Below are 20,882 nucleotides of genomic sequence, written 5' to 3'. Positions count from 1 at the left end.
ACACCTCTCACCATTAAAAAGTTGAGAAGTGGTGTCTGTTGTGTCTGAAAGAACGGTAGTTAAATTGCCTCAATGAGGGGCTTTGCGCTAAATATGGCACAAAAATGAATAATACACGTGTTGCTGATCTGGGTCTTCTCAGGAGGGTGAGTTGGAAAGCAAGCAGTGTGGTCAGAGACTTCCTGGGATCTGGGACTCATAACAGGCAGCTTCATGGGGGGTTTGGGAGTGGGGGATCCTCAGGGCCCCACTTCAATGTCTTATGCAAAGACCATAATTCAGCAACAGGGGTCAGTCTGCACTGCCTGCCAGTGGCCAGGCAGGTCTGGTTCAGGACACAGTACTTTGTCCAGAGAGACTTCTGCCAGAAAAAAATAATTTTTCACCAAAGGGGGTCTCCCCAAAACTCATTCATCCCTTTAAGTGTGATTGAGGCAATCAGAGGAGTTACAACTCAAAAGGTGGTCTCTTTTAGGACAGTGCACCAAATCTGGAAGCAGGCACCTATGCCAGTTATGCACGAAGACGACCACTCGAGCGTCAGACGTTCTTTAAAGGTATGTGCTGGATAACACATCTCTATAAGCAACCTTGGTTGGGCCTCCTGTCTGAAGCAACATGTTGCCTATATTTAGCACTAGATTTAAAATATTCCCACCATGGCATTACATAGGTCACTTATTGGCCATACCATAACAAACCGTACCACGGCTCCACCTGACTGGAACCACGCCTCATGGCAGGGCCAATATTTCAGTATGATAGTTGTAGGTACAGACTGATAACCTGTCAAACATATCGGAAGTGTAAATGTCTAAGCGCATCACTTATTACAGAAACCAGTCTCCTGCAGATGTGTTTGAGGAGACATATACAGCCAACATGCAGATAGACATATGGAACTGTGCCCAAGTGCAGAATCACTCACTGCCAGGCCCAAAGAATCTGTTCTCTTGCTCACTAAAAGAGCAGAACTTTGCAGATTTTTAATAAAACTGAGGTAAGGGTCAAAATCAGTGACAGACTCCACATAAATCATCTACGTTTATGAAAAAAACTACATTAGTTTTGCTAAAATCAGTTTAAAATTTTAAACAACCTCAGCTTTTTTATTTTGCAGAAAATGTACTACTTTTTGTGAATAGTTTATTTTATTTTTTTGTCTTAAATTATTGCCCTATTTGACACGGATTGTTATTTTTAAATACAGATAGTTTTTTTTAAATAATTAGATTTAATTTATTGCAAGGAATTGGTTTCATGTTTCACACAAAATTAATTTCAGTTTTTACCCTAAAGTTCAGTTTCAATAATTATCACTGACGTTAATTTTGTGATAAATACAAGAGTGAGTCAAGAACTCCTCAATCATCATGAAGCCCGGTTTAACAAGGTGATTTCATTATCACTTAATCGAGCTGGCGATTCCATGCCAGGTAAGATTATTTCTCTGCCTACGTCCCAGTAAACCACAATTCTGCAGATAAAGATTGGAGTGCAAGAGCCCCTCAGCACTTTCTTGAGAAAAACTCCTGTTTTTAAAAAACAGGCATAAGACTTGTCATGGTGGGTTGGTCCAATACAACTGATCAAATCTTCATTATGTGAGATAGATTGAGTTGAAAATGTGATGGAAAAGACTGACTTTGCTTTTCTTATCTTGTAGTTTATTACTTGTTTACTATCGAAGCAGCATTCCACTTTCATAGCTTCAAGGCAACATAGGCACATAAATAAAAAAAAAAGCAATCCAGCACCACCAGAGAGGTTAAATCTCCTCTGCAAAAGACACTAAGCAACGACTGATGTGCTTTATTCTAATTGGTTATCACTGAGATGGCACTGAGTCCACACGCCTATATGAGAAGTGAATCATTCATTCCTGGATAGCAACACTCCAGATCTCCAGATAGGGAGATCCAGCAGAGATCAGTGTTTGCAGCCTTCATTCTCTCTAGATCCATGTGCATCGTCGGAGTAGCTGGAGTGCACCTTTTGTTGTTTCAAAAATATAGATTTGAATATGGAGAGCCTTTCATCACTAGGAGATTTGTATCTGGATCTTGAGACCACCAACAAAAGAAAGACCCCTGGATCACAAAGGCCTTTCAGGCTAAGGCTGAACCAATCCTCTTTTCACGATATCTTGAGCCAGACACCAGAGGCATCTCTACACAAGATTGAGAATTCTGAAACTCACGGTGGCCTTAACTGGCAGCCAGTGTCCTGCCTTCAGTGTAAAACATGATCCCGCTTGTAAAGGCCAAAATTAACATGCACAGATGCCCTCTGGACTCCTCGTAGTTGCATAAATTGATATGCAAATCGACACTCGCATAAAGCATTTCTGTAGCCCAGGTTGGAATTAATCAGGGTGCCACTGCCACCTCCGCTCTGTAGGCGTCCTTAGGAAGAACGGACAGGCCCTTATTCATGGGTTTTTGGTGTAGGGCAGCAACGCAAGCTATCTTGCTGCGCTGCTCCACGCCAAAGTGAAAGGGCGTGAATGCACCATATTTATGCAAAGCGACGCATTCCTTTCCTTTCCCCCAGAGTTTGCGCCGGTTTGGCACCATGGTTCAAGAGTGCCTGCATTGCATGCAGGATTGTTTTTGAGCAGGAAGGGAGACCTTCCTGCACAAAAACAATCCTGTGAGGCTTTTTCCTCTTTCTATGTGTGCTGCAGAATGCAGCACATATAGAAAGACGAAAAAATGAGGAGAAAAAATATATTTCTCCTTTTTACGCCTCCCAGGAGAGGCGTAATGTTTTGACACATGCATGTGAATCTGGAAATGCCCCCTTGATGCAGTGTAAGACACTACAGAAACTTGCACTGCTTTGCCTCACTCCATGAGCACAAGGCCACGAAAAGCCACACAAAGTGGCTTTGCGTGGCCTCGTAGATATGATTATGTAATCTGTGCTGCCAGAGTGTCAAAAAAGGTGACACAGAACTCGTAAAGATGCCCCTAGATGTTTAGGTAACACCTACAATATTGGGGTCCAGGGACAGAAGAGAGAGGCATTACATGATTACTGGACAGTTATATTTTTCTCTTCAATTGTATGTTTGTGACAATCTGTGCACAGTGGCATCAGCACTTGTGAGCTTTTCAGTCATTTTATGTTAAGGTCCATATCTCACACATATGAAGAAGGGCACTGGTGAGAACTAGCCTCCTGGGCTTCTTCGAAAGTCCGTTAGATCTATATCATGCACCTGCTCGTTTTCCCTCTCACACGTCATATGCAGAGTTTCCTTGTGCGGGCACCTAGCGGCTTGAGACTGCTTTGTTGAAATGGAAACGCTAGTGTTGTGCAGAAGTAACACCAAAGAGACTTTGGCCCAAGGCCAATGTGGTGATGGAATGGCTGATGTGTTCTTAATTCAAAAGAATGCACCAAGACTTCAATGTTGGCCTTACTGTGTTGTGCAGCTCCTCGGATGTCTTGACTCTAGGCGTTTGTAGAACATCACGAAGCCAACCCTCAATGCTGACATCAGGTATAAGCTGCTGGGCGAAGGTTGACTCCAGGAAGGCCAGCTTAGGCTATCATTGATTTGTTGAGCTTTGTTAAATTGGGTAATAGTAACAATTGTTATTCATAGTGTTTAGAAACAGTAACAAGTACCGTATGCCTCACACTAAAAAGCTGAGGCGGTATTGAGATTTTCAGCTTGAGCGTGTTTGGATCTAGGTAGATCTTTGTTCTGGTCAGAGAGAAGGTCTGCCCTGTTGGCAGTCTAGAGCAGTTTCACATCTGGATAAATCTTTGTTTGAGTAAGCGAGAAGGTCTGCCCTGTGAGCGGCTAGAGCGTGTTCACATCTGGATAAATCTTTCTTCGCTCAGAGAGAAGGTGCACCATGTGAGGGTATAGAGCGTGTTCACATCTGGATAAATGGTTGTTTGCTCAGAGAGATCTGTCCTGTGAGGGCCTAGAACGTATTCACAACTGGATAAATCTTTGTTCGCTCAGAGAGAAGGCCTGCCCTGTGAGGGGCTACAGCGTGTTCACATCTGGATAAATCTTTGTTTGGGTCAGAGAGAAGATCTGTCCTGTGAGGGCCTAGAGTGTGTACACAACTGGATAAATCGTTGTTCGGTCAGAGAGATGGTCTGCCTGTGAGGGGATAGAGCGTGTTCACATCTGGATAAATCTTTGTTCGGTCAGAGAGAAGATCTGCCCTGTGAGGGGCTAGAGCGTCTTCACATCTGGATAAATCTTTGTTCGGTCAGAGGGAAGATCTGTCCTGTGAGGGGATAGAGCGTGTTCACATCTGCATAAATCTTTCTTCACTCAGCGAGAAGGTCTGCCCTGTGAGGGGCTAGAGCCTGTTCACATCTGGATAAATCTTTGTTCGGGTCAGAGAGAAGGTGTGCCCTGTGAGGGGCTAGAGCGTGTTCACATCTGGATAAATCGTTGTTCGCTCAGAGAGAAGATCTGTCAGGTGAGGGCTAGAGCGTGTTCACAGCTGGATAAATCGTTGTTCGCTCAGAGAGAAGGTCTGCCCTGTGAGGGCCTAGAGTGTGTTCACATCTGGAAAAATCTTAATTTGGTCAGAGAGAAGATCCGCCCTGTGAGGGGCTAGAGCGTGTTGACATCTGGAAAAATCTTTGTTCGGGTCAGAGAGAAGGTCTGCCCTGTGAGGGGATAGAGCGTGTTCACATCTGGATAAATCTTTCTTCGGGTCAGAGAGAAGGTCTGCCCTGTGAGGGGCAAGAGCGTGTTCACAGCTGGATAAATCATTGTTCGCTCAGAGAGAAGGTCTGCCCTGTGAGGGCCTAGAGTGTGTTCACATCTGGAAAAATCTTAGTTTGGTCAGAGAGAAGATCCATCCTGTGAGGTTCTAGAGAGTGGTCAGATCTGTATAAATCTTTGTTCAGGTCACAGAGAAGGTCTTCTCTGTAAGGGTCTACAGTGTGATCGGATCTGGATAAAGCTCTGTTCAGGTCAGAAAGAAGGTCTGCCTTTGAGGTTCTAGAGCATGTCTGGATCTGGATAAATCTTTGTTCGGTCAGAGAGAAGGTTCATACTCTGAGGGTGTAGAGTGTGTTCACATCTGGATAAATCTTTGTTCGGGTCAGAGAGGTCTACCCTGTGAGGGTCTAGAGCATGTCTGGATCTGGATAAATATTTATTCGGGTCAGAGAGAAAGTCTGCCCTATAAGGGACTACAGCCTGTTCGGATCTAGATAAATCTTTGTTCAAGTCACAGAGAAAGTCTGCTCTGTAAGGGTCTAGAGCGTGTTCATATCTGTATAATTCTCTGGGCCTAATTACGAGTCTGGCGGCCTTGGGATCACCAAACTCGCTGTGGTGGTCGGACCGCCGCACTCCTGGTGGTCCAACCTCCAGATTATGATCCTGGCAGTTGGACCACCAGGAGGATGCCAACTCCACTGGGATCGGGGATCCCGATGGGCTGGCGACAGTCGAAGTCGTGATCAGCTATGGTGGTGCTGAGTTCGGCACCACTGTGCGGATCATGACTTCCCCTTCCGCCAGCCTTTTCATGGCAGGGTCCCCGCCATGAAAAGGCAGGTGGAAAGGCAGTGCTGGGGGACACTGGGGGGCCCCTGCACTGCCCATGACCATGTCTTAGGCAGTGCATGGGCCCCCTGTCAGCACCCTCGGAATTCATTCCGAGACTGCTGTGTGCGACAGCATTGGCTTCGGCTCCCTAAGGAGCTGAGGCCAATGCCGTCACACTGTTTTCACCGGGCTGACCAGTGGAAACATCGTAATAGAGCGATGGTGAGGCTGCTGGCTTGATGGCCGCCTCACCACCGCCGTATTGGAGTTGTGGCGGTTCAACCACCCAACTTGTAATGAGGCCCTTTGTTTGGATCGGAGAGAAGGTGCACCCTGTGAGGGAGTAAAGCATGTTAGGATCTGAGTAAATCTTTGTTCGGGTCAGAGAGAAAGCCTGCCCTGCTGAGGCTCAGAGCATGCTTAGCTGCTTAGGACCGGGACAAGCTCAATATTGCATTGTTTGAGTCTGGCTTGAATGAGCTGGCCACCACTAGTCAAGAGCTAAAGAATCATTGATTAGCAGAAATTGTTCAGGTCCCCTTCACTCTGCCTACTACCCTGTGCCCTGCCCGCCACCCTGCCCTCTGCCAGGAGCTCAGATCCTTCTCTGCCCCTAATTCACTAAAGTTTACATTGACTGCTAGCATAACGCAAAGTAACGGTATGTGACTTTAATCAGTTCAAACACTAGTGTCAATCAACTTACACTTGCAAAAGTACTTGTGCAGCAAATGCCACACAAAACCTACAATAATGCATGAAAAGTGGCCCTTACATGGCAGGAGTAATTATAGTCCAACAAAGCAGTGCAGGCTAGCACTGGTCATAAAACTAGAACCAAACACAAATAGATGCAAACAATGAAGGTGACGTAGCATGGGTGACGTCCCATCACTCTTCCACAGTCCGCAGTCGTATGGGTCACAGTTGCAGCAAATAGTTTCTCTGAAGTTCACAAATCACACAAGACAGCGCTCAATGAGGACCCGTGGCCCCTGGTGAAACACTAATTCTGACCTAACCATATGCAAGCAGCACATTATTTGTGTTTGCATCACCAATGATGTCAGTGGTGTGCCCTCGTAAGCATGGAGGTGCAATATTTTATTTTTGATCTTGCAGTGCACTGCTCCTGATATGCACACATCATTGATTGCGTGAATCTTAGTACATTTGCTCTGTGTCTAGCTTTGTACTTTCCTGCCCACATGCACTTGTCCTGCTACTTTTGGCTTGTGATCTAAAACCAGGCATCCGAGTCTTATCTGACCACACTGAGCGCCAACTTGCTCGGTACGTTCAAATCTTGGCTAACCGGTAGCCAGCCTCAGTGCTCTGGCAGAGACCGTGTCTTTCAGCAGCTGTGTGCAGGGGAACTGCAAGAAAATTCTAAGTTTGTACCAGTAGTGTGATGTACTTTCTAACCCGCGCCTTGAAGCCTGTCTGATGGGAAACCTTTTTAATGAGGAATCAATGGCGGAAGCTAAACGACCAAGTGGAGTAAACAAAGATCAAGAATTGAAGGCGCCTCTAGTCGGTGGCACCAAAGTATGTCAGACCATGGCCTGGATAGAGGCAGAAAGTGCACAAATGATGTTAGAGATGACTGTGACCCACCCTGAGCCCCTCCAATTCCACATCTGCAAGAACCCCGTCCCGCTGACTGGCCACAGTGACTATCAAATAAAACTTGTGTCTAACTTGAATTTAAACAACAAAACTTACACCTTTCTAAACTAAATTCAGGAGTGAAAAGAAAGGCAAAGGGTTGAGACCTGCTACTATCAACACAGGGAACACAATGTTTAAATCTACAACATAATCCTCAAAGAGGATGTCATTTGGTCTTCTCGGCTCTGTGTCCTCTCTCACGGCTGTTAGAGGAGAAGTAAGCACAACATGCCCCTAAAATAAAATATCTGCAATTTTTTAATATTTAAACTACATTTTGTCCTTTTAAGAATTATAAAATTTGTGGGCAGGTCACAGGATCAAATCCCAACGGGGCTGATCAGTCCTTCTTCCTTCTGAGGTCTATAAAATAAGTTTGCTCCATCTGTGTAATACACACACCTATAATATATTGTCAGATAAAATCATTGGTGTTCCCAAGACCATGAATGAATGTATTCTTCAACTGCCCACCTCAGACAGTTCATTGTTGCATACAAAAAAAATATTGCTGCATTTCAAGTGAGTCACAACTTCCATAACGATTAAAAACATTTTTTAGGGTTAGCAACATTTTTATTTCTTTTTTAAGTATGTTGTAAACTTGTTTCACCATTTTGTATTGCTATGTCTTCCTGTTACAACCCCCTCCTTGTTGAAACTAGGACTGGGTAACATTTTAAGGCAACATATTTTGCTTAATTTGGGGTATTTTGTGTTATGCTTGTTGTAGGAAATTCCGGAAATTATGCCATAAGTAGGGTTGGAGTAGGCGGAACAGTCATCTTTAGTTACAAACTATTTGGAAAAGGTGGAGGCAGCCATCTTGTTCATTTGCAAGTTTGATGGGAACTTGGCTTCAAAATGGAGTCTAAATTCCTGCCCTGGGTGCCGCTCAACGCGTTTCATCCTATTTTATCAAAGCGAAGAGTTGATGATACGTGTTGCATCTCATCTTTTGCTTCGTTATTCCCCAGCTACGCTGTGGAACACGCTTACCTTACATAAATACACACATCTTTGCGTGTGCTTAGCAGCCAGGCTGTTCCTAGTTTTTCTTGACCATTAAGTGTGTGTAGATATCCTCCACGTACATTCGATATCTGTGACTGATCATCACATTAAGGGCTACATGTAGGGAGATTTGAAATAGCTATCACCTTATTGTGATTTCCTGAGAATCCCTATGAGGAAATCAATACTTCAAATGTATGAAACTCTTTTGAGTTTCATTTGCGATTCCCAGTGGTTTGCAAATAGACCTACCTCATGAGGTAGGTCACAATTTGCGACCCATTAGTAATAGCAGCCATCACAGGGATTGTGGCCTGCTGAGGTCAGGAGACCACCATGTCTGTGATTGCCTTTTAATAGAATATATATATTTTTTTTATATGCAGCCCATTTTCCTTAGATGAAACGGTATACTTTTTTTTAAAAAAATGTGCCCACCACTGACATACTTCAACCGCTGGCAGTGAAGCATCAGTCGAGGAGCTATTATGTCCAAATATTTGCACAAATAATTTATTTTCTATTTTTCTAGTTGGGATTTCAGTTCAATATTACTAAGGGTAGGTTCAGTGGCGGGAAGGGGAAGGTTGAAGGCAGGCTCACGGGTGTGAGTATGTGGGGTGGTGTCCTCTGTTTGGTGTCCAGTGGTTGAAAGGTGTCATCTTTGGATTAGACTCGATCAGATTGTCTTTTTCTAACGAAGGAGCCACCTCCAACTTATGCGCATTCCCAAGTTTTCCAAAGTACGACAGGGTGGTAGATCCTTCGGAGTTTGGCCGGTCAAATTTTGGAGCATCCTGCCTATCAACCTCTGCATGGCCGAGTCCGAGCACCGCTTCAGGAAAGAGTTAAAAACCTGGCTTTTTGGTCAAAACTAGATTTGAATGTCAGGTCTTGTACTCAGTCTTTGCTTTGAGTGTCGGGACGCTTCTTTTGAAGCAGCCGAGCGCTGTACAAATTCCAGTGATTGATTGATTGATTGGGACGAGCCTTCAAAGTTTCGGTAACGAGTACCTTATAATAATACTTTATCAGAAATTGCTTTTGTAAACCAGGGCTGCCCTGGTTTGTTTAGATGTTGGTTCGTCTACTTTGATATGCATCGTTCGATATATGTCTTTTGTTGTCTGTTGTTTGTATTTCCTTTCACTGGAAGGTACTGCAGGTTTTTTCATGCGATCAGTCTATTTAGGGTGTTTTGTGGGGCCGGTGGTACATTTCTTCTTCAGTAAGAGATGTTTGGTCAGGTCCCATTGTAGTAGTCTGGTGCTGGTATCATACACACGCTTTAAAGCTTCCAGGTTGGTAAGAAGGGTCTAGCGTGTACCTTATATGCATTACAATTAAGACTCCCAGTTTTCAATATTTACTGATTTTTAAAGATAAAAGCAATGAGTTTCCTGTCTATATTTATTCTTAAAAGTGGAAAAACTGAAAATTGTGCTTCTAAGAAGTGACTTTCCATGCTGCCTGTTATGAATTTTCAAGACAATGAGCAGATAGACAGCATGGGAAGTTAAAAAACAGGTTAAGATACCTTTAAATACAGGCGTGTGTTAAAATATATTTGTAGTAAATTGCAAAAGTTCACTTGTGGGTGCAGTATTTTGTTATATTTGACTGTTGAATTTGCTAAAACGCAACAACCATCAAAGTATGAATGCATGTCTCTTAAATAAATTAGTTAAATAAATGTGGAAATGCACCATTTTTGACTCCTCTTATTCACAAAACACAAAATAAATATGGATAAATATAAACTGATTTTTTTTTTTTAAATACCATAAAACCGGGAGCCCCAATTACAATACACAAACGCCTAAGTACAAAGAGCTGCCACTCAGGTAGGGTTCCCTCAGTGTTTGTGGTGTAAGTCATCAAACTAGCTCTGTTTCCTTCACAGACCACAGCTTAGAAATGTGCCCAAGTTCTCCTCGCGACGGTTGGTGCGCGACAACTTCTGCAAACGCAGACAGAACTACCACCATAACTGTTATATAAATCGTTAGCCTGATTTGTAAAATAAATTAATTTCTGAAGAAAATAATGCAAAGACTTCAACAATAGGAAAAAATACCCGGAGAACATTTGCAAAAAATTAAGATGTCGCAAGGCCTGCGCGTTGGCTCTTTGTATCCGGTGAAACGGTGGCCACTGACGCCACGACAGAGACTATTATAAGAACACTATGATAGCAAAAGACCTAAAAACTCCTAAAACTCACCGTAATAAGACGCCTTGTCTATTGTATTTTTCACAAATAAATGTGCTTTACAATGTAAAAACGTCAGTCAATATAAATTATATTACAAACAAAATGTCAGACAAACAAAATATATTGTAAAAAACCAACATGGAAACAGCAACACATTTTAAAATGATACACAATTCAAAAGCTAGAAAAAAATCAAGAAAAGTTTTTTGTGAGAAAAAAAACAACAATCTGAAAACAAAAAAATAACAAGTGTGGATGGCACGCATATTCCGAAAATGTTAAAAAATAAAATACCCACATCATAAAATGAAATGAAAAATTACACATTTTTCTGATTCCCTCTTCTGAGTTAAATTACAAATTTCTAACCTTATGTAAAAAATAAATAACATGATACTAAATTTATGAAGACACATGATATTAAATTTATGAAGGATTGAATCGTCACCAATGTTTTTAGCCTGCTAAATTCTAGTGAAAGTTTCGGCTTAATATTGACTCCTAACGTCTGTATTGGAATTTTTGAGAGGACATTTCCATTCCACTGCCCACCTTCCTTCACAAATCAGCCACTCATCCTGAAATGAATGAGTACGTAAATCAATGACATGATTTATCCATGCTCAGTTTCTGCTTTCAGTCTGAATGGTGGAACCAATCGTGCGCGATGATCCACCCGTGAGCACAGAACCTGGAAATCTAAACTCTCGCTGTGGATGGCGATAGACCGTCAGGCCCAGTCCTACTGGTGGAGTGGCGTAGCGCTCAAAATACCGAACAACTACAGTAAAATAAACTTACGGCTCAGAAAGGTCAAAGGACAGTTGTGGGGTGAAGTAAGTGTAATTCTTCAATGCACAATCTTTGTAAAAACATGGTGGTTGGTCTCTGCTGGTGCTTCCGGGTTAGGCCTCAATTCTCAAATGTTCTATCACTTCTAGGTACGTATAAGATTAATTCACTCTTGTGCTCCGCACACTCTAGTTTAGGGCTCAGGAAAGGGTTCCCTGATGGACTTTGCAAGCCCATCTTCTTGAACCTAAATATTTTGCTTTGGGAGTCTCACTGGGATGTCAGAGAGACTGTTATTTTTATTAATTTCTATTTTAAATGTGGGTAAATAAGAAGCGTTGGTTGAGACAGAAATAAAAAAAACAGAAGCTTGGAAAATGGAGGAACTAAAAGATAAATCATAACTTATAGCTAAGAAGAGAATTGAATTCACCCTTTACTCATGTACTGTATCAATGGATGTATTTATGTTAAAAAGGCAAAAAATTAGCTTTCAAAAACTTCTTTGAAACACAAGTAGGTTATAATTTCTTAGCGACAAAGCATATGTTAACTATGTTTACCCCTGTGTTCATACCGCTGAAATGCAACATTGCATTGATTCCTACATTGTCAAACAAAGCAGTAGCTACAGAGTATCAATTTTTCAGCAATAGGGAAGAGTTTGTTTTAACACCTTTCTGAATATGTCTATATTTTTTCTGTTCCAAGCAAACACCTATGTGTAACCAAAGGATGTCATCTGGAAATGACCAGAAAGTGAACCATTAACTGGGTGCTTCCAGGAGGTACAGTGAGGTTATGAGACTAGGGAGAAGGAGCTCCTCCCTCTAAGAATATTCCAGAACTAGACGACAAAAAGCAGCACATGGGATAAATGTGGCAAGAGGCGGGAAGCAGCGCATGATCGGAGGCACGGGTACTAGGATGTAGCAAGCAGCGCATGATCGGAGGTACGGCTACTAGGAGGTAGGAAGCAGCGCATGATCGGAGGTACGGCTACTAGGAGGTAGGAAGCAGCGCATGATCGGAGGTACGGCTACTAGGAGGTAGAAAGCAGCGCATGATCGGAGGTACGGCTAATAGGAGGTAGGAAGCAGCGCAAGCTTTGAGACATAAGTTCCATGAGGCGGGAGCAGTGCATCTTTTGAGACGCAAGTACCAGGAAGTGGGAAGCAGCGCATGGGATAAATGTGGAAGGAGGCGGGAAGCAGCGCATGATCAGGGGTACAGCTACTAGGAGGTGGGAAGCAGTGCATGATCAGGGGTACAGCTACTAGGAGGTGGGAAGCAGCGCAAGCTTTGAGACATAAGTTCCATGAATCGGGAGCAGTGCATCTTTTAAGACGCAGGTACCGGGAAGTGGGAAGCAGCGCATGGGATAAATGTGGAAGGAGGCGGGAAGCAGCGCATGATCGGAGGTACGGCTACTAGGAGGCGGGAAGCAGCGCATGATCAGGGGTACAGCTACTAGGAGGTGGGAAGCAGCACATGCTCTAGGACATGCGTAACAGGAGGCAGGAAGCAGCACATACTCTGGAACACACATACCAGGAAGTGGGAAGCAGCGCACACTCTGGAACACGCGTACCAGGAAGTGAGAACCAGTACACGCATTGAGATGCAGGTACCAGACATCGGGAAGCAGCAAATACTTTGGGACACTCACACCAGGAGGGAGGAAGCAGTGCATCTTTTGAAACGCAGGTGCCAGGAAGTGGAAAACAGCCCACACTTTGGGACACACATACCAGGAGGCAGGAAGTAGCGCATCCTTTGAGATGCAGGTACCAGGAGGCGGGAAGCAGCGCATCCTTTGAGATGCAGGTACCAGGAGGCGGGAAGCAGCGCATCCTTTGAGATGCAGGTACCAGGAGGCGGGAAGCAGCGCATCCTTTGAGATGCAGGTACCAGGAGGCGGGAAGCAGTGCATCTTCTGGGACACACATACGAGGAGGCAGGAAGCAGCGCATCCTTTGAGATGCAGGTACCAGGAGGCGGGAAGCAGTGCATCTTCTGGGACACACGTACCATGAGGCAGGAAGCAACGCATCTTTTGAAATGCAGGTACAGGAGGTGGGAAGCAGCGCACGCTTTGGGACACGTAGGGTGAAAGCGGCGCGTGTTCTGGGAGACCCATCAGTAAGTGGAAAAACCAGACCAGACTTTCTCGTACCTTTTCCAGACACGAAGGCCGCAGCGACAAGAAGGCCCCAGTACTTCCCCGCTAGAGACATGGCGCTTCAAGGAGTCGCAAAGCAGTGGGTGCGGAGTGGTAGGAGACCCCTCTCGGCACCTCGTGTTTCCTTGACTCTCACTCTCACATCTGATTTCTCTCCTCTACCTCATGCTCTACTTTTCGCTCGTGTCGGTCTCCTGTTTCCTTTACTGGTTATCTCGTGTTCTCTCCTCCCCTTTCTGTCCCTCCCTCCCGCTGCTTTCTGTCTCACGCTCGCTAATGGTCTTCTTCCCATCTAGCGCTCACTTCCTTCGATCTATTTTCTCCCCTCCCCTTTTCTTGTTTTTCTCATTCTTTCTACTCGAGCTCTCTTCTACCACCACTCGGTCCCCACCTGGGGAGACTGGGAACCAAAAGCAGCCCCAACAAACTTGTTCAAACCAGCCCTCGCTCTCTTCCTGTCTCTATCTTTCCAGTCAAGCTCTCTCTCTCTTTCTCCTTCTCTCGCTCTCTTTCTCACTTGTTCTCTCTCTATCTTTCTCCTTCTCTCGCTCTCTCTTTCTCACTTGTTCACTCTCTCTTTCTCCTTCTCTCGCTCTCTCTTTCTCACTTGTTCTCTCTCTCTCTCTTTCTCACTTGTTCTCTCTCTATTTCTCCTACTCTCTCACTCTTTCTCACTTGTTCTCTCTCTCTTTCTCCTTCTCTTGCTCTTTCTTTCTCACTTGTTCTCTCTTTATTTCTCCTTCTCTCGCTCTCTCTTTGTCTCTTGTTTTCTCTCTTGCTCTCTCTTTCTCACTTGTTCTCTTTCACTTTCTCCTTCTCTCTTTGTCACTTGTTCTCTCTCTCTTTCTCCTTCTCTCGCTCTGTTTCTCACTTGTTCTCTCTCTATCTTTCTGCTTCTCTCGCTCTCTCTTTCTCACTTGTTCTCTCTCTCTCTCTTTCTCACTTGTTCTCTCTCTCTCTCTTTCTCACTTGTTCTCTCTCTATTTCTCCTACTCTCTCACTCTTTCTCACTTGTTCTCTCTCTCTCTTTCTCCTTCTCTTGCTCTTTCTTTCTCACTTGTTCTCTCTTTATTTCTCCTTCTCTCGCTCTCTCTTTGTCTCTTGTTTTCTCTCTTGCTCTCTCTTTCTCACTTGTTCTCTTTCGCTTTCTCCTTCTCTTGCTCTCTTTGTCACTTGTTTTCTCTCTCTTTCTCCTTCTCTCGCTCTCTCTTTCTCACTTGTTCTCTCTCTCCCCTTCTCTCGCTCTCTCTTTCTCACTTGTTTTCTCTCTCTTTCTCCTTCTCTTGCTCTCTCTTTCTCACTTGTTCTCTCTCTCCTCTCGCTCTCTCTTTCTCACTTGTTCTCTCTCTCTCTCCTCTCGCTCTCTCTTTCTCACTTGTTCTCTCTCTCTCCTCTCGCTCTCTCTTTCTCACTTGTTCTCTCTCTCTCTTTCTCTCGCTCTCTCTCTCTCTCTCTCTCTCTCGCTCTTTCTCCTTCTCTCTTTCTCACTTGTTCTCTCTCTCTCTCCTCTCGCTCTCTCTTTCTCACTTGTTCTCTCTCTCCTTCTCTCGCTCTCTCTTTCTCACTTGTTTTCTCTCTCTTTCTCCTTCTCTCGCTCTCTCTTTCTCACTTGTTCTCTCTCTCTCTCCTCTCGCTCTCTCTTTCTCACTTGTTCTCTCTCTCTCCTTCTCTTGCTCTCTCTTTCTCACTTGTTCTCTTTCGCTTTCTCCTTCTCTCTTTGTCACTTGTTCTCTCTCTCTCTCTCCTTCTCTCGCTCTCTCTTTCTCACTTGTTTTCTCTCTCTTTCTCCTCTCTCTTTCTCACTTGTTCTCTCTCTCTCTCCTCTCGCTCTCTCTTTCTCACTTGTTTTCTCTCTCTTTCTCCTTCTCTCGCTCTCTCTTTCTCACTTGTTCTCTCTCTCTCTCCTCTCGCTCTCTCTTTCTCACTTGTTTTCTCTCTCTTTCTCCTTCTCTCGCTCTCTCTTTCTCACTTGTTCTCTCTCTCTCCTCTCGCTCTCTCTTTCTCACTTGTTCTCTCGCTCTCTCTCCTCTCGCTCTCTCTTTCTCACTCGTTCTCTCTCTCTCTCCTCTCGCTCTCTCTTTCTCACTTGTTCTCTCGCTCTTTCTCCTTCTCTCTTTCTCACTTGTTCTCTCTCTCTCTCCTCTCGCTCTCTCTTTCTCACTCGTTCTCTCTCTCTCCTTCTCTCTGTCTGTCTCTCTCCCTCTCTTTGCCTGCAGAGAGAAGCTCAGAGAGCTGGAGGCAAAGGCCGCAGTCCTCTTCATAAAGTGGCCTCCAGTGCCCCCGGTGTTTAGAGAAAATATCAGAAAAAATACTGTGTGGATAAAACATCGCGTCAAGAATATCAGGACAAGAATATGGTGAAGGTAAGTTTCTATGGGTAAGCAAAGTTTTACTTTATATAACTCCACATATCTGTATGTACCGGGACGATCTCTATATTGTGAAGGGACGTAGATCTGGAGGTAAAAATAACAAATCTATACCTACCTACTTGTACTTACCTTCTGGACATTTTGGTCCTCGATATTTTTGACACGATATTCTGTCCACATGAATTTTGTACTGCCTTTCGTGTTTCACTCGTTCACACCTGGCGCCCCAACCCTCCCCTCTCCATCCTTCTCTCCTATCCTCTCCCCCTTTCTGTTGCTCATGCCCCCTCCTTTCTTTGCCTCTTTCCCTCCTCCTCCATTCTCTCTCTCATGCACACATTCATCCTCTCTGGGATTATGTGATTGTGTGGCCTCAGCAACTGTCGCATAATTATGGATTTGCTGCTTCTGCCACATAATATGCGGATTTTAACAAAAGTAATTGTTTGTACCTCAAACGGATCAAAAGTTACTAAAAATGCAACAACACGCATTGCAGTGCAGTGGGAGGCCCTTCGCAAGGCTGGACCGGTCCCTCTCTGTGGCTTGTTGCTGTATTTGAGTGTTAAACGAGTACTAATGAGATGCGAGCAGTGCCCAGACAGGGTTACCAAGTTTAAAAAGGATGAATGAATGAAGTAATACTATTCCAAAAAGTGCTGCATTATGCGCATAATTTGACTATTTTTGCCGCATAATTTACTCATCCCTGCGGCATAATGTGGCCCTCTCCTACCGCATAATTCCAGTGGCCCTGTCTACATCTCTCTCCTCGGCTCATTCTCTCCTCCTCACACACGTCTCTTCTCTCTCTGTCTCCCAGACGCTGTCTCTCTTCACCCTCCTCTCTAGGTCTCTCTCTCACACCTCTCTCCTCCTCACACTGGTCTCTTCTCTCTCTCAGGCTCCCAGACACTGTCTCTCTTCACCCTCCTCTCTAGGTCTCTCCCACCCCTCTCTCCTCCTCACACTGGTCTCTTCTCTCTCTCAGGCTCCCAGACACTGTCTCTCGTCACCCTCCTCTCTAGGTCTCTCCCTTACCCCTCTCTCCTCCTCACACTGGTCTCTTCTCTCTCTGTCTCCCAGACGCTGTCTCTCTTCACCCTCCTCTCTAGGTCTCTCTCTCACACCTCTATCCCCTCACACTGGTCTCTTCTCTCTCACTCTCAGACTCCCAGACACTGTCTCTCTTCACCCTCCTCTCTAGGTCTCTCCCACCCCTCTCTCCTCCTCACACTGGTCTCTTCTCTCTCTGTCTCCCAGACGCTGTCTCTCTTCACCCTCCTCTCTAGGTCTCTCCCTCACCCCTCTCTCCTCCTCACACTGGTCTCTTCTCTCTCTGTCTCCCAGACGCTGTCTCTCTTCACCCTCCTCTCTAGGTCTCTCTCTCACACCTCTCTCCTCCTCACACTGGTCTCTTCTCTCTCTGTCTCCCAGACGCTGTCTCTCTTCACCCTCCTCTCTAGGTCTCTCTCTCACACCTCTCTCCTCCTCACACTGGTCTCTTCTCTCTCACTCTCAGACTCCCAGACACTGTCTCTCTTCACCCTCCTCTCTAGGTCTCTCCCACCCCTCTCTCCTCCTCACACTGGTCTCTTCTCTCTCTGTCTCCCAGACGCTGTCTCTCTTCACCCTCCTCTCTAGGTCTCTCCCTCACCCCTCTCTCCTCCTCACACTGGTCTCTTCTCTCTCTGTCTCCCAGACGCTGTCTCTCTTCACCCTCCTCTCTAGGTCTCTCTCTCACACCTCTCTCCTCCTCACACTGGTCTCTTCTCTCTCTGTCTCCCAGACGCTGTCTCTCTTCACCCTCCTCTCTAGGTCTCTCTCTCACACCTCTCTCCTCCTCACACTGGTCTCTTCTCTCTCACTCTCAGACTCCCAGACACTGTCTCTCTTCACCCTCCTCTCTAGGTCTCTCCCACCCCTCTCTCCTCCTCACACTGGTCTCTTCTCTCTCTGTCTCCCAGACGCTGTCTCTCTTCACCCTCCTCTCTAGGTCTCTCCCTCACCCCTCTCTCCTCCTCACACTGGTCTCTTCTCTCTCTGTCTCCCAGACGCTGTCTCTCTTCACCCTCCTCTCTAGGTCTCTCTCTCACACCTCTCTCCTCCTCACACTGGTCTCTTCTCTCTCACTCTCAGACTCCCAGACACTGTCTCTCTTCACCCTCCTCTCTAGGTCTCTCCCACCCCTCTCTCCTCCTCACACTGGTCTCTTCTCTCTCTGTCTCCCAGACGCTGTCTCTCTTCACCCTCCTCTCTAAGTCTCTCCCTCACCCCTCTCTCCTCCTCACACTGGTCTCTTCTCTCTCTGTCTCCCAGACGCTGTCTCTCTTCACCCTCCTCTCTAGGTCTCTCTCCCACACCTCTCTCCTCCTCACACTGGTCTCTTCTCTCTCTCAGGCTCCCAGACACTGTCTCTCTTCACCCTCCTCTCTAGGTCTCTCTCTCACACCTCTCTCCTCCTCACACTGGTCTCTTCTCTCTCTGTCTCCCAGACGCTGTCTCTCTTCACCCTCCTCTCTAGGTCTCTCTCTCACACCTCTCTCCTCCTCACACTGGTCTCTTCTCTCTCACTCTCAGACTCCCAGACACTGTCTCTCTTCACCCTCCTCTCTAGGTCTCTCCCACCCCTCTCTCCTCCTCACACTGGTCTCTTCTCTCTCTGTCTCCCAGACGCTGTCTCTCTTCACCCTCCTCTCTAGGTCTCTCCCTCCCCCCTCTCTCCTCCTCACACTGGTCTCTTCTCTCTCACTCTCAGACTCCCGACACTGTCTCTCTTCACCCTCCTCTCTAGGTCTCTCCCACCCCTCTCTCCTCCTCACACTGGTCTCTTCTCTCTCTGTCTCCCAGACGCTGTCTCTCTTCACCCTCCTCTCTAGGTCTCTCTCTCACACCTCTCTCCTCCTCACACTGGTCTCTTCTCTCTCTCAGGCTCCCAGACACTGTCTCTCGTCACCCTCCTCTCTAGGTCTCTCCCACCCCTCTCTCCTCCTCACACTGGTCTCTTCTCTCTCTGTCTCCCAGACGCTGTCTCTCTTCACCCTCCTCTCTAGGTCTCTCTCTCACCCCTCTCTCCTCCTCACACTGGTCTCTTCTCTCTCTGTCTCCCAGACGCTGTCTCTCTTCACCCTCCTCTCTAAGTCTCTCCCTCACCCCTCTCTCCTCCTCACACTGGTCTCTTCTCTCTCTGTCTCCCAGACGCTGTCTCTCTTCACCCTCCTCTCTAGGTCTCTCTCTCACACCTCTCTCCTCCTCACACTGGTCTCTTCTCTCTCACTCTCAGACTCCCAGACACTGTCTCTCTTCACCCTCCTCTCTAGGTCTCTCCCACCCCTCTCTCCTCCTCACACTGGTCTCTTCTCTCTCTGTCTCCCAGACGCTGTCTCTCTTCACCCTCCTCTCTAGGTCTCTCTCTCACACCTCTCTCCTCCTCACACTGGTCTCTTCTCTCTCTGTCTCCCAGACGCTGTCTCTCTTCACCCTCCTCTCTAGGTCTCTCTCTCACACCTCTCTCCTCCTCACACTGGTCTCTTCTCTCTCACTCTCAGACTCCCAGACACTGTCTCTCTTCACCCTCCTCTCTAGGTCTCTCCCACCCCTCTCTCCTCCTCACACTGGTCTCTTCTCTCTCTGTCTCCCAGACGCTGTCTCTCTTCACCCTCCTCTCTAGGTCTCTCTCTCACCCCTCTCTCCTCCTCACACTGGTCTCTTCTCTCTCACTCTCAGACTCCCAGACACTGTCTCTCTTCACCCTCCTCTCTAGGTCTCTCACACCCCTCTCTCCTCCTCACACTGGTCTCTTCTCTCTCTGTCTCCCAGACGCTGTCTCTCTTCACCCTCCTCTCTAGGTCTCTCCCACCCCTCTCTCCTCCTCACACTGGTCTCTTCTCTCTCTGTATCCCAGACGCTGTCTCTCTTCACCCTCCTCTCTAGGTCTCTCTCTCACACCTCTCTCCTCCTCACACTGGTCTCTTCTCTCTCTGTCTCCCAGACGCTGTCTCTCTTCACCCTCCTCTCTAAGTCTCTCCCTCACCCCTCTCTCCTCCTCACACTGGTCTCTTCTCTCTCTGTCTCCCAGACGCTGTCTCTCTTCACCCTCCTCTCTAGGTCTCTCTCCCACACCTCTCTCCTCCTCACACTGGTCTCTTCTCTCTCTCAGGCTCCCAGACACTGTCTCTCTTCACCCTCCTCTCTAGGTCTCTCTCTCACACCTCTCTCCTCCTCACACTGGTCTCTTCTCTCTCTGTCTCCCAGACGCTGTCTCTCTTCACCCTCCTCTCTAGGTCTCTCTCTCACACCTCTCTCCTCCTCACACTGGTCTCTTCTCTCTCACTCTCAGACTCCCAGACACTGTCTCTCTTCACCCTCCTCTCTAGGTCTCTCCCACCCCTCTCTCCTCCTCACACTGGTCTCTTCTCTCTCTGTCTCCCAGACGCTGTCTCTCGTCACCCTCCTCTCTAGGTCTCTCTCTCACACCTCTCTCCTCCTCACACTGGTCTCTTCTCTCTCTGTCTCCCAGACGCTGTCTCTCTTCACCCTCCTCTCTAGGTCTCTCTCTCACACCTCTCTCCTCCTCACACTGGTCTCTTCTCTCTCACTCTCAGACTCCCAGACACTGTCTCTCTTCACCCTCCTCTCTAGGTCTCTCCCACCCCTCTCTCCTCCTCACACTGGTCTCTTCTCTCTCTGTCTCCCAGACGCTGTCTCTCTTCACCCTCCTCTCTAGGTCTCTCTCTCACACCTCTCTCCTCCTCACACTGGTCTCTTCTCTCTCTGTCTCCCAGACGCTGTCTCTCTTCACCCTCCTCTCTAGGTCTCTCCCTCACCCCTCTCTCCTCCTCACACTGGTCTCTTCTCTCTCTGTCTCCCAGACGCTGTCTCTCGTCACCCTCCTCTCTAGGTCTCTCTCTCACACCTCTCTCCTCCTCACACTGGTCTCTTCTCTCTCTGTCTCCCAGACGCTGTCTCTCTTCACCCTCCTCTCTAGGTCTCTCTCTCACACCTCTCTCCTCCTCACACTGGTCTCTTCTCTCTCACTCTCAGACTCCCAGACACTGTCTCTCTTCACCCTCCTCTCTAGGTCTCTCCCACCCCTCT

The 20,882-nt window shown here is 46.7% G+C and overlaps 1 protein-coding gene across 1 annotated transcript in view; it reads right to left on the bottom strand.

Moving 5' to 3' along the window:
* CD6 (CD6 molecule) overlaps positions 1 to 13,554 on the bottom strand; it is a 242,109-nt gene extending 228,555 nt beyond the window's left edge. Inside the window, exon 1 of the mRNA XM_069233268.1 lies at positions 13,408 to 13,554. Coding sequence (XP_069089369.1) covers positions 13,408 to 13,468 — 61 coding nt within the window. The 5' untranslated portion in view covers positions 13,469 to 13,554. The remainder of the gene's footprint in view (positions 1 to 13,407) is intronic.
* Between the last annotated feature and the right edge of the window lie 7,328 nt (positions 13,555 to 20,882).

The sequence above is a fragment of the Pleurodeles waltl genome, chromosome 4_2 (genome assembly GCF_031143425.1).
Source record: "Pleurodeles waltl isolate 20211129_DDA chromosome 4_2, aPleWal1.hap1.20221129, whole genome shotgun sequence".
Classification (NCBI taxonomy): Eukaryota; Metazoa; Chordata; class Amphibia; order Caudata; family Salamandridae; genus Pleurodeles; species Pleurodeles waltl.
This window is presented reverse-complemented; position numbering and strand designations above follow the sequence as displayed.